Source organism: Echiichthys vipera (genome assembly GCF_963691815.1).
Source record: "Echiichthys vipera genome assembly, chromosome: 2".
Taxonomy (NCBI): domain Eukaryota; kingdom Metazoa; phylum Chordata; class Actinopteri; order Perciformes; family Trachinidae; genus Echiichthys; species Echiichthys vipera.
The window spans coordinates 37,774,296-37,790,296 of NC_139827.1; the positions used below are offsets into that span (position 1 = coordinate 37,774,296).

The window sequence follows — 16,001 nt, forward strand, 5'->3', positions numbered from 1 at the left end:
GTCAAACTTTTAATCATAACTTCAACAGAGGTGAATTGTTCAGGAGAGGGGGCCAATGATGGATCAACTACTGACTGATCAACTGTGTAATGAGGACATTGGGGGCCACATCCCTATTCTTACCATAACACAGCGAAGCCTACTATTCTCCCCTCCCCACACCAAATGTGACATTATGCCCACAAACAGCTATAGTATGTAGTCTAGAGGTGAGCTGTGAATGGTTCTCATTTGTCCAGGTCATCGTTATCCCCAAAGCAATTTCCGTCAAAAGCAACTGAACTTGGTTATTTGTCTAGGGAGACGTTTCAGCTCTCCCTAGAGTGGCATCATCAGTTCATGTACGCACCTGACCAGGCTGGGACTGATCCATATGACTGGTGTGATCCCGGTATTTAACCTCTCACAAGACCGATGATGTCACTGGATGCAGTGCTTATTTTGTTTCTCCAATGTAGAGATCTTTGCTTTGTATCTTTGGAGAAACAAAACAACCACTGCATAAACACATGGCCCAACACAGGAGAGCTAACTCCTCAGGCCTGGACTCTGCTGTCCACTTACATCTCAAGGAGAAAGCCCACTCCTTTGATGACAACAATATCCACACCCTCGACAGAGAAGACAGATGATTTGAAAGAGGAGTAAAAGAAGCCATCTATGCAAAAGTAGAGAAATCATCGCTAAACGGAGGAGGAGGTCTGAGACACCACTTTTTCTCCAATTTACAATGCTGCTCTGTCATCCTTTCCCAGGAGATTCAACAATCTAACCTCAAAGAACAACTGTTCACAAAGGGCCTCCTGTGACTCAACCAGTGGTGAACCCTCAATGCCAGCAAGGCCTTCTCTGCTGGCCTAAACATAATCAGGAATATATTTTTTTTCTTTCCACAAATATGTATTAAATTGTTCCCCATAGTCTATACTCTACATTTCATAGATTTCCTAAGTTGGTTGCTCTGCTTCCAGCCCCAGGTCGAGGTCTGGGTGGACTGGCGTTTATGTTATAGTTTTTATCCAATCATTATTCAGCTATCATGTGTTGCCAGGGTCCCAAATCTGGCCTTACGCCTGCAGAAGCAAGAGTGCAGGCGCATGGCAGCTGACCTGACCAATGATAACGGACCTGTGGCATTAACCAATCAGCGTTGTCGTGGAAATTTTCTGCTCTTGGTGAAGAATGAAATAACGAATTCTTGCCGGCCGACAAAGTTTTATTTTCTTTGCAAAGAAAAGGTCAATCGACATGCGAGCGGCTCGAATGAAGAAAGACAGTGAGCATAAAGAAACGTTGAACATTTATACCTGAGGGAAAGCCCACCCCTTGAATGTGTATTACATCCTTTGTCTACTGTGGGGTTGACCAGCCCAGACATCCTGTGGTTTGATCAAGAGGTCTAGTCAACACAGTTCACACTCTTGTCTTTTCACAGACATCCTGCCGTATAATTAAGAGCTCTGATCAACACAGTTCAGAATACAAAAGGGTTTGACTACATCATGAGACAGTGAGCCGTTGGCTGTCTCCGAAACTTGAAATGCCATTACAAGGTCTAGACATTAAAATACACAAATGGGTAGCAAAGAAAAAGAGATCTGATATCTTGGGGGGAAAGCCTTCTGTTCTGCCTGTCCGAAAGGCTTCTCAAGGAAAAAGGAATATTCAAATTTACCATTACATTTCCCCTTTTTGATTATTCATTAATCACAACTGAAGAGAATAAAGCATAAACAAGAAATAAGAATAATAATATTTGCAAAATCAAAATAGATGAAATGAAATAATGATAAAGAAGTAAAACAAAAGCAAAACATTTTTAAAAAATGGAATAAAATTAACATAAAATGCAACTTTAAAATTCTACTACAACTTAATAATCCGACACATTAATTCACGTAGATTTTGAAAATGACTCATCATGGCAGTGGTTTAAAAAAGTAAGTTGAGAATTTAGAATATAAAATATAAGAGTAAAAGTAAGAAAAAAAGAAAAAAAAACAATTATTTGATGGTGTAGTGTTTACAAATATTTTAGTTGGAGAACTTGACTGACCTAGATAAGGGCCGAATGGTGATACTGAACAAACGCAAGTCTGTGCATAGATACTTGTCATAATTGTCACAATATGCATGAACTTGTCCTGATCGCCAAATTTCAGGATAAACAGTGCAGGTGAATGTTGCATTTTGTCCTTTGTTCAGAGTGACAGTCTTGGCGGGTTTGTAGGTGTAAGCTTCTGTCAGCATCGCTGACCATGACCATGACCATCGCTGACCGTGGTGCATGATGCAGTTGAAAGAAAATGGTTCTGTGCCTCTAATTGGTGTTTGTTGAATTCACAGAGTTATCCCTCGTGTTGTCCTCTCGTTGTTCATTCTCGCGTTGTCCGGGTTGACAGCTGAGTCCCTCTGTTGGTTCGGGAACCTTCCTGCAGTGGCTGGTGTGTATCCACGTTGTTCTTTCAGCAATCTTCACAGCGGTATGTGTTGTCAGGAGTACTTGGAATGGACCTCGCCAGCGTTTGGAATTCCAATGTTTCCTTCTCAGGTCCTTTATCACCACCCAGTCACCAGGCTGGAAGTCATGGAGCGATGTGGAAGCTGGCGGTGGAAGGGCTGACTTCACCTGTGTTATGTGTTGCACAAATCATACATGATTGACAAAACTTCTGCACAAAAGCTGAAAAACCTTTGGTGAACCAATAGCAGGTTATGGCATCCAACATTCCCCCTTTTGACACATGGTCCAATCCATGTGTCAACTTTGCAAAGTGAGGAAAGAAGTGTTTAGGTAGACATGGTTTGTTATCAGTCCCTTGCCACACTGCGTCTTTCTGTGTGGCACCGCATCGTTTTCACAGCGTCTTTTCCTCTGGTGTGGCAAAGGTCTGTAATGCTTCGAGGGAGCTGGTTATGGAGGCTGGAGTTGAAACAAACAAAGGAATAAGCATAATGGGTTGGAACGTGCTCTGTTTGCAGCAGTATCAGCTCTTGCGTTCCCTAGGGAGATAGGGTCAGAGTTGTTAGTATGAGCAAGACATTTACAAACAGCAATTGAGGTTGGGAGCAAAATGGCATCTAGAAGAGCTGCAACTTTGTCATGATTAAGAATGGGTTTCTCTTCAGATTTTAAGAATTTACTGTGTTTCCACAGAGTGCCAAAATGTGTACACCACCAAATGCATATCTGGAGTCAGTGTAAATAGTTACGGTTTTGTTTCTTGCCAGTTTGCATGCCTGTGTCAATGCTATCAGTTCTGTTGCTTGTGCAGAGTACTAGGAAGGGAGTGAGTCTGAGACAAGAGTTTCATGGTTAGTGACAACAGCAAATCCCACTCTGTTGTGACCGGTTTGGGGGTCACGTGAGACGGATCCATCTACAAAAACAACCAAATCAGGTTTAGTTAATGGGGTTTCTTGTAGATCTGGTCTTCGAGAGCAAACCTGTTGGAGGACAGCAACACAATTATGTTCCTGTCTGTCGTCAGGCGTAGGGAGGAGAGTGACAGGATTTAAAACATTGCATCTTTTGACAGTGATGTTAGACATTTCTAAAAGCACAGTGTTATACCTGAGCCATCTTGCTGTGGAGAGGTGAGAAGTTTTTTTGTTCAAGTAAAATCATGGACACAGCATGTGGGACCAGGAGGGTTACATCAGAGTAACCCACAATGTCTCTGGATGCCATAACTGCCTTTTCTACAGCAGCAACAGCTCTGAGACATCTTGGGAGGCCTGCAGCCACAGGATCCAGTTTGGAAGAAAAGTAAGCTACGGGACGTAAAGGGGTTTTCTCACTGGAGAGTCATCACAGGGGATAATTACTCCTGCTGCTTTAAGAGACTCAAAAACCGGCGTTATGCCATTGATGGCTTCTTGTTTGAGTGGATATTGAGTCTTGCAAGGTCTAAAGTCAGATTTTGGAGTTATGACAACAGGTTCACAGTTTTTGATGAGGCCAACATCATACTTATTAATAGCCCACAGTGTCTTAGGGACTTCCTGTAGGGCGGTGATAGCTGCAGCTTGTTCTTCAGACAAAAAAGAAAAAGATTTAGAAGTGCTTTCGGGTACCAGCTGGATTGTTTTCGTAGTGTGCACAACAGATGTTAAACCTTTACAATTACACTGCAGTGTTGGTGAGAAAAAAAAAAAAATAATAAATAAAAATTAAAAAATAGATCGATCACATGTCTTTTGCCAATCGGCTGCGGGCTGACATGATTTTATGAATGGGCCCAAATCTTCCCAGTTATCTGATCTGTGTTTTGCAAGTGTTATTTGTGGGACGGAATCAGTTGTGGTGTACATGTTTGATTGAGCTGATGTGAGATAGATTGATTAGCACATCTGTGTTGTGTCCAATATATGTGTGATAGTTTAAGCTTGTCAAATCTCTCTCTCATTCAGCTTTCCTCAAATGGCTCATCAGGTTCTGGTGACACATGAGATGTACATGAGATGTACAATACAGATCCTCCGGTGTCATGAAATCACTTGCAGTTGTTAAAACTGTCTTTTTAGCTTCTGTGACTAGTTCAGAAGAGACTGTTAGTTAGTGTCAGTTCCTGTAATTTCCATTGATATGCATAGAGCAAATTTAAATTTGGGTGAACAAAGGAGTGTGAAAGACTTGGTTCCAAATCGGATAGTCTGTGAACTTTCACATCCTCTGATTGTTTGACCTGATGAACCAACAGAGTATACATGTTTTCCCCTCAGTCCTGGTTTTGTAGTGAGTTCTAGAGCTCTTATCACAGAATATGTGGCTCCTGAATCAACTAAGAATACAACATCTTGTTCAGCAATAGTCAATGTATGTTTGGGAAACCTTTTGAAATGATCAGATGTGTATTGAACATATCTTAAAGCAATTGTGTCTGAGCTCTCAATGGATTGTGTGTCAATCTGCTCAACATGTGTGTGTGAGTGTGGTGCAGTACCTCCTTCTGGTTTCATAAGTTGGTTGAGCCTGTCAGCAAGAGTCCATCTCTCGCCAGCAACCCCAGACCACCGTCAGTCTGATGTCTGTGGAACTGATGATCTTGGTAGATCATTCACGTCTCCAATGTCCAGATTGGCCACAGCAGTAACAGATATCATCGGGACATCTTCTTGCAGATCCGTTAGCATTGTTTTTCCAGTTGTTGTCTTGGCTGTGTATTCTTTGTCTGTGTTCACGCTGTGGCTATCTGTAGTCTCGGGCTGTGTTATACATGGTCATTGCTGCCATGTGAAGTTCTTATTGAGTTGTTTCTTCTTTTGTTTGTCCGAAGAATCTTTTGTTTGAACAGAAGCATCTGGATGGGCTGCTCCCGAACTTGTTTGTTGTGTCATGCTGAAGGGATCTGTTCTTCTTCTCTCGTCAGCTGTTGTAGCGTTGTATGGTGGTGGAGCTGAAGGGTGGTTCGGTGGTTGCCGTAGAGGTATGGGTCCAGCTTCAAAGCCGCCAACTGTGGAAACAAAAAGGAAGAAACCTGCGGGTCGGATGTTCTTTTTGTGTTTAAATCTTGTTTTTCATTTGTTTCAGTTATTTCGTGTGAAAAAGGAAATTGTTTCTGCATTATTCTCCTATTTCTAGCATCTGCTTCCATTTTCCAAATCTGTAAACATTCCCTTTGATCTTCTATAGTTTCCAATTATTATTATTTATTTTTTTTTTTTTAACAGATAATTTCTTTTACCTTCTCATGTTTAGTTCTTTTTTCTTTAGTTTTTCCTCTAATAGTAATATTGTTTTTAAACTGAGAGATCCCCCTATTGGGAATCCAAACTCAGCTGTCCAGACATTTAAATATTATAGAGTTTTATCCCCATATTTCTTTCTCATTACATCCACAATTGCCCCTCCGGAGGTCCTGCCTCAACAGAGCCTTTACTCCCCATTCCAGCTGCGGAGGTCGTACACGACAACTTACAATACAGACGTCTCTGCAAGGACCACTTCGTTACTTATACCAATATAATAAAATATTTATATAACCCGCACAAGTGATAAAAGCGTAACCCAAAGTATTTAAACTTTGATCCCTGAGTCAGAGACTCAGTAGCAATTGTGGATAAAATGAAAACTAGAAATATTATGTAAAATTAAATCCCAAATTTTAAAAGACAAGGAGTTAGAATGTGAATATTTCAATGCTCACCAGATAAATTTCGCTGACTTATTGTTCGCAGAATTCCAGCAGGGACAATCTGGGGCGTCTGCGGTCAGTCCTCCCTCAGAAGAGATTTTGAGGTTAGAGGCTGAAAAGCTATATTTTCAAACATGTTTCTGACACTGCGGGTTTGTGTGTGATGATGCGCTGTTTGGTGAACACACTTGTTAAAGCTCATGGCTATAGTGTTGCTGGACTTCATACAACTTTGTATTATACCTTAAAAGCCTTTTATTTATTTCTGAAATGATGCCTTTGTGTGATATATAATGGTGCGTGAGCCCGTGGTGGAATACATGGAGCAAATGAACGTGACAGTATAGCTTATAGTTGAGTTATTTTTGTATTTGAGTTGGGGACTTTTGCAGCTTTCTTTATTTTGTTTAGTTAATATTATTGTTAAAAAAATATTTTAAGGAATGTTTCTGTGACGCTGCTTCGGCTGCGACTTGATTGATTGGTTGATTGAATTGATTTGACAGTGGCTCTGCGCTGTTTTGTGAACAAACTTGTTGAAGCTCATACTGTTGGTGGATTGAATAAAACTCAGTAGAGTAAGATAACTCTGTTGTATTTGACTATATGTTAAGGTGATGCAATGCCCAGTTGTACTGCGTTTTGGTCTAAATGCATAATGTGTAGAGCCATGGCATCATAATTATGGTTTTAAGAGGTGGATTAAGTCTGGCAGGGCATCGCTGCAGGCGCAGATCGGAAATGCACGGCCCGCCACTGGACTCAACAGAGCACTAACTAAGTCGAAACCTACTTCCCATCAACGACTGTAACTTTAAAGACGGTGTTTGGCACTTGGAGCACAAAGGGTTCCAGTGACATCATCGGCCTTGTGAGAGGTTAAATACCAGGATCTCCACACCAGTTAGTTGGACCAGTCCCAGCCTGGTCAGATGCGTACATCATCTGATGAAGCCTCTTGGATGAGAGGTGAAACGTCTTCCTAGACAAATAACCAAGTCCAGTTGCTTTTGACTGAAATTGCTTTGGGGATGGGCACGTTAGCAAAACAATTAAAAAAACTAAAACTCAGAAAACTGTTTATACGTAATAAACAGCTTTGTACATTTGAATCGAATAAGCCCAGTACAACCCAGCATTTAAGGAGAATGAAAACTCCTGAAGGGGATAGGGAATCAGAATCAGAAATACTTTAATAATCCCAGGGGGAAATGTGTGTAAGACCACACACACAGCAAAAACAATTATGTAGGCTACAACAAAACACTCCAGTGAATCAGTGGATCGATTAGGATGTTCAAGTAGTGCAAAGCTACCATATTAATAATTCAGTAAATATATACATATATGAATCAATATTCTGAACTCATACAATGCCCCTTCTTTCGTTTGTTTTCCTCTTTTGAGAAAAGATAAAATTGAAAAAAATGATTCAAAGCAACATGAAATAGAAATGAACTCAGCAGTACTTGGACGTCTCTTAGTAAACACGTCTCGAGTTAGCAGGGGAGCCAGTAGCAGACGCCTGCAACCATGCGCATAGAAAAAAGAATGGACCGTGGGCGAAGAATTTGTGCCCATTCATTCCTATGGAAAGCTGCTCAGTGGCGCAGGTCCCCATAAGCACGCCACCATTTTTAGTTCGGATGTAGAAATCTTTGCGTTCCCGAGTCCATGTCTGAGCGCCAAGCAGGAAACAACACGAAAAACAATCGGACGCAATGCACAAAAAGTTTGAGCATAGTTGTGTCTCTGCAGGAGCCTTGCACTGGGCTCTATGGAGGCGGGATGTAAGCTGCTGAATGTCTTTCACTACAGCCTTGCACCCTCCTTCCCCTGCCCATAACTTCATTATGGTAGGGTCTAAAATAATGCCCACATACATTTTTTTCAGTGGAGGTCTCAAGATAATTCTGAGCCTTTTGATTGGTATCCAAAAAAAATTCCTCCCTCTTCCCTGCATGTGTGGTAGTGAATGGGCAAATGTGCTTCAGGGCAGGACCACCACACAAACAGGCGAGTGCTGCAGTACTGCGCTTTGCCACTAAGCCCATGGAAGCATACGACAAGAGTATCCGGGGTACCTGCACGCAACCAATGGGCGGGCACGAGCAGCAGCGGAGAGGAGCCAGGTGACAGCGGTATCACGCGACAGCAGTCTTTCCGGGGATCGGACACCGCTGATCGGACGATCCAACAGATCGAATGGCACCAAGTGTAACCGGTGTGGCTAGTGTTGTCGGTTTCAGTGCGTTGTGTTGTGTAAATGGTTGCACAAGGCCAACAGGATCTGGAGGCGATCTCAGAAACACTGACACGTAAAATCAAACAAAAACATCAATGAGACATCCCATTAACTTCAGCTCCTAGAAAGTTAAACACACATAAAAGAGTTAGCATAAAGTTCATTATGTTTAAGCTAACACCTAGGCACCTACTAAACAATTCCGCATACCTCTTCATTAATTCATAACAATGGGATGAGGCAACAGCGGGAAATGTAATTTATATACGTATGGTGAACCCAGGAGGGACGTAGGAGCTTTGTTGACAAACTAAAATAGGGATTAATTATAATATGTAACCAGTAAATAACTGACCCCGTTACACATGTCTGTCACAGTTTGTATTGTATGTCTGTGGTTGACTTTGTGAGACTGCCTACATGTACACCTCTTTGTGTGTCCCACTTGCTTTCTACAGGCAATGCACTAGTAGACTGAAATTTAAACACAGATTGAAATGAAACAGTTTTCCCGTCTCTCCACAGGCAGCAAACCCAGGCTGTGTTCTGGAGGACTTTGTGCGCTGGTACTCGCCCAGAGATTACGTGGAGGAGGTGGACGAAGAAAAGGGTAACACATTGGTGAAAGGCAGGCTTAGTGCCAGGATGAAGATCCCAGGCAACATGTGGGTGGAGGCTTGGGAGACAGCTAGGGTTACACCTGCACGCCGCCAGAGAAGACTTTTTGATGACACTAAGGAGGCAGAAAAGGTAATTTTCAGTATACCTGGATGGTACACCTTCAGCTGATATCAAAAGTCACTGACTTAACTTAAGTTCATGGGATGTAACTGAGAGAGAGCAACAAGAAGCAACCCCAAGGCAAATGAATGGGGCAAATGTAACCTGGTTTCCACTGTCTTTTTAGGTTCTGCACTATTTGGCATTGCAGACACCTGCAGACCTGACCTGCCATCTCCTGCCCTGCATACTCCATGCTGCTATTTTGAAGTTGAAGGAGGAAGGTGAGTCTAGATTTTTTAAAAATGTGTTATGACGTCAAATAGTAAAACATATGGGCTGTCAGTACTAGTAAGTTCCATAATATTATCAAGACCAACACATAATTCTAAGTCAAACTATAAAAAAACAAGGGTAACTTCCATGTTTTTGTGGGTGACTAATTAAGCAATAAGCATGATTGATGCAATGCGTTCAAAAAAATGGTATATTTTTCATACCCATGAAACTTTCCATTGATACCCATATTAGAAAGCATGGGAGAGCACGTCGTTATTGTTGTGGAAAAATCTCAGAACTAATGAACTTGACAAAAAAGGTCTTGGAGACTTCATGACTGAAACATTTACTAACACTCGATCTAGGAGAATTAGGATTAAGCAGTAAAAGTCAACCACAGTGCAGCGTTGTGTAGTGCCATTCCAACTCTGAAGGTTCCTGTCTAAACATACAAGAAGGAATAACCAAATATGGTCTTACCCATAGTAAGTATGTAACAATATTCTTGGATTCCAAAAACAGGTTATGTTCTCCAATCATACAGGGGGACAGAGAGTTGGGTTATTGCTTTGATTGAGATGAGTCACAGCCTACTGCTGTTATCTTGGTCACTGACCTGACTTGACCTGGGGTACAAGGGCATTTTATTGGTCAAAAAGATCAATAACAACAATTATGATTACCTGGTTACTACCTTCATTCAGAAGCACCCCTCAGAGTTGATGTAGCACACACTAAAGATTGTGATTTGCCTTTGGTTTGAACGTTACTTTTCCCTTTTTATTTCAGTTCATGGCTGCATACTCAATGTCCATTTATATATTTTTCATCTGAACTTGCCTTTTACATTAGCAATTATTAACAAAAACAACATCTTATGTATTGAGTCACATGTAACTATAAATGTTCATAAGAGCACTGAACAAAAAGACAAGGAATCATTTATTTTCTGAATAAAATGTTTTTATTTTCTTGTCCTTCTCTTCTCTGTGTCATTTTATTCCCTTTGCTAACAGAGTCATCAGAAGAAATTCCATCAGTCAAAAGAAACATCCAACAAGCTACATGTCAAGCCAGCAAGCTGCTGCACCCCCTCAACCATGACTACAAGAAGTTAGAGGTCAGTGACGGGAAGGATTGGAAATTAACTCCACAAGCTGCTTGTCCTTCCTAGGTTTTTTTTTTTGACATTGCATTTACATGGACATGAATAACCAATTTTTGAGGTTTATCTCGGTTATGATCATATGTGGGATATGGTGTTTACACAAGCACATAGAAACCTGGTTATTCATATTTCCTCTATACATGATAAATACTAGTAACCCAGTTACTGCATGATATTTGCTTAAGCACTCTACAAAACACACACCAATGATAGGAAATATGAAACTGCAAAGCAAAATCTGAATCTAATACAAAAAAGTTTAGGTTAAGATAAATACAGTATTTGAAATGAATAAACTATGTAAATAAGAGTACAGTAAATGTATATTCATAATGGTAAGTAATACATATCTGCACTACCATTCAAAAGTTTGGGGTCACTTAGAAATGTCCTTTTCTTTTTTATAGAATATCCCATTTTTTCAGTGAGGATAACATTAAATTAATCAGAAATAAAGTCTAGACATTGTTAATGTGGTAAATGACTATTCTAGCTGGAAACGGATGAGGTTTCAAGATTACCTCAACAAATTGATAGGTAGAATGCCAAAGGTCTGTAAGGCTCTAACTGCTGTTTGAAGAAAAAAATTGTGGATTATTTTGTGAAAGGACCCCCTCGAAAATCTGGAGTTAGGCAAATTACTTTTATAATTAAATAATTACAAAAGTACATTATATTCACTATTTATTCAACAGAAAAGAGCAATACGAAACCATTTTCACAGTTTCACAGTTAAAAGTATTAAAGTTTGCAGACCTGGTTAAATTTCAAACAGCACAATTAATGTTCATCATCAGGGCCACCAACAATGTTCTACATACCCCCAAAAACCTTAACAGGTGGGTTGGAGAAGATCCATCATTCCCTCTCTGTCAAACCTCAGCAAAGTTAAAAACGTCCAGAAAAACATTTTGAATCGTCTCGAATTTTCCCAAAAATCTTTTTTACATTTTTAATTGTTACTTACTGTTCTTATTGTTTGTTAAATGTACCAACAGTTGTATGCAATATAATGACAATAAATTCTATTCTATTCAAGATGAAAACCACCACCCTCAGTCACAGAACTGTGGTGTACGTAACCTTCTGCCACTACTCCACCATTTAGTGGCTGCATTTTTTGAGTTGAATTTGTTATGAGGCTATTGTACCAGCAAGTTAAAGTATCAGGTGTTTTATGAACTGAAATAATGATAATACACATAAATTTAGAGCTAGCTATTTCTAAAGTTAACAGGCTGCCATTAAATCCAATTGGTAATAGCCCTGCTAACCTAAACTTTGACAGTTCTGTTGTGTTGTTGGTGGACAACTTGTGGATAATTTGCTTTTACCACCATAAACAGAAATGCCGAGTATGATAACTAACAATCTCTGTGTGGTTAGTATACAGTTTAGTGTGTTATTGCCTTGTTTCAACAGTGTAATAGTGTACGACTGCTTACGTTAGCTAGCAGATGATGCTAATCTGCTTCCCAGTTTCTACTATAGTCTAGACTATAAGATGAAAGTGATGGAATATCTTAGCATAATAATATCAAATAAAGTATCAATCGGTATCTGACATAGTTATTTAAAATCATGATTCCCACAGTTTCCTAGCTTCCTAGCTTAAACTGCAATCGTTAGCCACTAAAAGCTTTCTGACTTGTGTTCATCGTTATCATTGCTGAGAATGGCGGTGGTGTTTCTGTAGTTAACGTTACTGGCCTAACATTACCTCAGGCTCTGTTGGACGTACTGGGGGGCTGGGCTATGTGCTGGGGCTGAGTGCACTCAGAGTGCCCCTCTTTTGGCTTTAGTCAGCGCAACATGGTCTCTGATCGAGCACCACAGCACAGTGACAGCAGAGAGTAATACAGTATGGTGACAGTTGAGTATCCTTGTCTCAGCTCGAGCGGCAAGCACTTGTGTCTCACTGAACAACACAAACGCGCCAGGAAACTGAACGAAGCTCAGTCCTTTGTCCATTTATTCCACCGACCACAAACACCTTCTGGTTTGCAAAAAGTGTTGAAAACTGAAACAGAAAAATTAAGTCAGTGCATACAAAACTCGCTTCGTCCCAAGGTCGACCCTGGAGTGAATATTGATCCTTCTGATGACAATTCTCTTTGTTTACTCAAAACGAAGGGAGTTACAGTTTAATGGGATTGTCTAATTCCCAAACTGTAAAGGTGTGAACAGCACAAAAACTTTTAACTAAATAGAATATGAGGTATAAGATATAATAATATTATCCAGATTAATAGAGAAGTATATCAGAATATTAAATGCAATATGGCAGGCTATTTTAATGTTACAGTAACTGTTGTCATATACAGTGGAGATCAAATTAGAGAAATAATAAATACTTGATTTTTTTCTGAAATACTGTTATTTCTTATTATCCAGAATTTGATAGAATATCAGCTGTGGCTATACTACTGCTGTACCAGCACATATTTCTAATAACCAAGGGAAAGTTAGAGAAAAGCAACCATTGTGTCAGAAAAGAAGATTTCAACAATGTTTTCTTAGGGCTATAGTATTAAAAAATGAATAGGAAGTGTAGAGGCCCTTGCTTTGAATTACTTTAGCACATCTGCGCCCAGAGGACATCACTAGGTTCTCACACTGCTCTGGTTTGATCTTGGTCCAACCCGTCTCTTCCACAGTTCAGTAACTGAACATTTGCATTCACCCTGCCATGTAGCTGTACAAGAGGTCCAACTCCTGCTGCATATTTAACTGACGTCTTGACATACTTTGGGTTTAGTCTTTTCCCAGTCCTATGCCGGACATAATGTTTCCCATCAGACCCAAATAAATTGAACCACCTCTCATCACTGAAGTCATTCTGGACCAGTTCTCCTCTGTCCACACAACATGCTCCTCAGCAAAGGCAAGTCTAGCCTTTTCATTTTTTCTGGTGATGAGGGCTTGGTCACTGCAGAATGGGCTTTATGTCCACATTGTCTTAAATGACGAGACACTGTGTGCCGAGACATATCCTTGTCCTCTTTAGCATTGAAGTGGTGAGTAACTCCAGCTGCAGTGTTGAACTGATTCCCCATTGAGAGTCTTCTCATAATCCTGTCCTCTTGTGCACTTGTTTTACGTGGACGACCGGCCTTTTTGAAGGACTTAAATGAATCTGTGGACTTGTAAAGTTTCAATATTCTTGAAATCACAGACTTGGAACGCCCAACCTCTCTTGCGATGGCTGAGGGGGTCATCCCTTTGGATTCAATTCCATTTTGGCCTTCATCTGGACAACCTGCTGTCTCAGGGTTTCAGATGGCGGCTTGCCATCTTGCAAAGTAACCAGGAGAGCTGCAGATAAATAGGGTGTGTCCAACAATTAAGTAAATTGTCACCAGGTGCCAGATTAACACCAATAACTGGAAGGGATCTGAAAGTGTTCAAATCTTGCTCACTGTTTTTTGTGCCTTGGTTATTTAAAAAAAAAACACATGCAAGGACAGTAGTGGTATAGCCACAGATGATATTTTATCAAATTCTAAACAATAAAGAATAACAGTATTTCAGAATAAATTAATAATAAAAAGTATTTATTAGCTGTTCTCTAATTTTGGTCTCCACTGTACACACACACACACACACACACACACACACACACACAAAAACACTGTTGACTGTTTTTACTTGTTACTTTGCCTTTTTAACAATTTTAAGATGTTTTTAACTGTTAATTTGTTTTATACTCAAATGTTGGTTTTTGCATGTTATTGATGCTTTTGTTATTTGCACTATCCTCTTTTGCTGCTGTTACACTGTAAATTTCCCCACTGTGGGATCTTGTCTTATCTTAAAGCTGCAGTCAGCAACATCATATTCACTGAAAATGACACTATGCTTCCCGTTCACAGGAATCTGGTGCACATACAATCATGAGCACTAGATAGGAGGGAGCAGAGTCGCTCTGTGATAGTGGGGGAGGCGCGTGAGAGTTGTAAACATTTGAAATTTGCGTCTGACTTTCTGGCAGAAAGCCTTTTACATACATTACTCTATACAACATTAAAAACAAACAATTCAAAAAAACAACTCCAGAATCTTAATCACATTGACATGAAATAAAAAATGAAAAGTCTAATTTTAGAAGTTGAATTAAATTTTCCAATTTTCTATTTATCTTTTCATTGAAAATGTAACTTTACAGAGCTGTGAGCAGTAAATTATATGACCGTTTGTGCTGCCCTGTATTTTCAAATAAACAATTCCTGGAAAATGGGAACAGTTACCTGTTACCTTCTAAGCCAAGCCCAAATTAAGTTCAAAATTATCAAAGCAAAAACGAGCTAAATCAACTGTAACCTCTGAAGTTGACATGTTTATTGTAGTTAGAGAGCATTAGATTCCAGTGGTAAGAACAAGGCTCAAAAAGGCCAGTAGATGTAAAGCACTATTTACATCTACATCAAAATGATCATTCGATCATCACCTTAGCTCCAGGCAAAAAAAGCCTGCGATGGATGAGGTTAGTGAATACATAATCCTTGGACACAACGTGCCTCATTCATTTTTTTTTCCTCATTGTTTTTTCACTTATATGTGTTCAAAATTACTGATTTAGAGCAAAATAAAACATTACATATGATTCATAAACAAGACATACAATCCCCTTACTTCCACGTATTAGAGTTGACGGTTCAATCCCTTAGACTGGCAGGATAAATCTGGGAGGGGAAGTGAATAAGCAGTGCTTGCCCCTCCCTCATTACCACTACTGAGGTGCCCTTGAGCAAGGCCCATAATCCCAACCGCTTCAGGGGAGCTGCTCAGTTGCAGCAGATCAGACTGTGGTTGTACTGGGCAGCTTCTAGGTGTGGATGTAGAGTATAACTGTGTGAATGTGTTACTGAAAAAGAGAGCATTGCTCTCTGTACTCCCTCTGAATAAATAAAGGTAAAACATGTTTTTTACCATTACATTTTCAACCCCTAAAATTATGTATATAAAAAGTACTGTCCATTTTAATAAAGACAAAAGATTACACTTAACAACATTGTAGTTATTGTTTAACTTCAAATCCAACATGCTCAACTAGTCTGGACAAAATTAGAATAATCCTTACACGTTTGGATTGCAATCTACTTGTTAATGTGTTAGTGTTAAAGCATGTTTCATGTGAAGTTCTTCCAGCATCTGTTCTGACAGCATGTACGTATGACCGTCTCTATCTGTAGGATTTCATTAACCAGTTGATGGCCATGGAGACAGTCATCACCCGAGCTCGCTCGCTCAAAGCCAAGTTCGCCATTTGTGAGGGAAGGAAGGGAGAGGACACAGAAGAACTAGAGAAGTAAGTTATGTAACCGTTGTATTTCATCCTTACTGACCACCAGAGGCAGTGCTTAACACTGGACATCTTCTGTCTCGCGCATGCGCAGGTCAAGTATTAATAACAACAAAGTCACATGTTACCTAGGAGGACCCCTGGCTCAGT

At 40.1% G+C, this 16,001-nt stretch overlaps 1 protein-coding gene across 2 annotated transcripts in view; it reads left to right on the forward strand.

The window, feature by feature from the left end:
* The window catches only part of rab3gap1 (RAB3 GTPase activating protein subunit 1), a 133,274-nt gene that overhangs the window by 82,255 nt on the left and 35,018 nt on the right, over positions 1-16,001 (forward strand). For both annotated transcript variants that reach the window (XM_083925041.1, XM_083925042.1), the window contains exons 19-22: positions 8,908-9,132; positions 9,290-9,386; positions 10,398-10,501; positions 15,742-15,857. In XM_083925041.1, the coding sequence (XP_083781167.1) occupies positions 8,908-9,132; positions 9,290-9,386; positions 10,398-10,501; positions 15,742-15,857 (542 nt within the window). The remainder of the gene's footprint in view (positions 1-8,907; positions 9,133-9,289; positions 9,387-10,397; positions 10,502-15,741; positions 15,858-16,001) is intronic.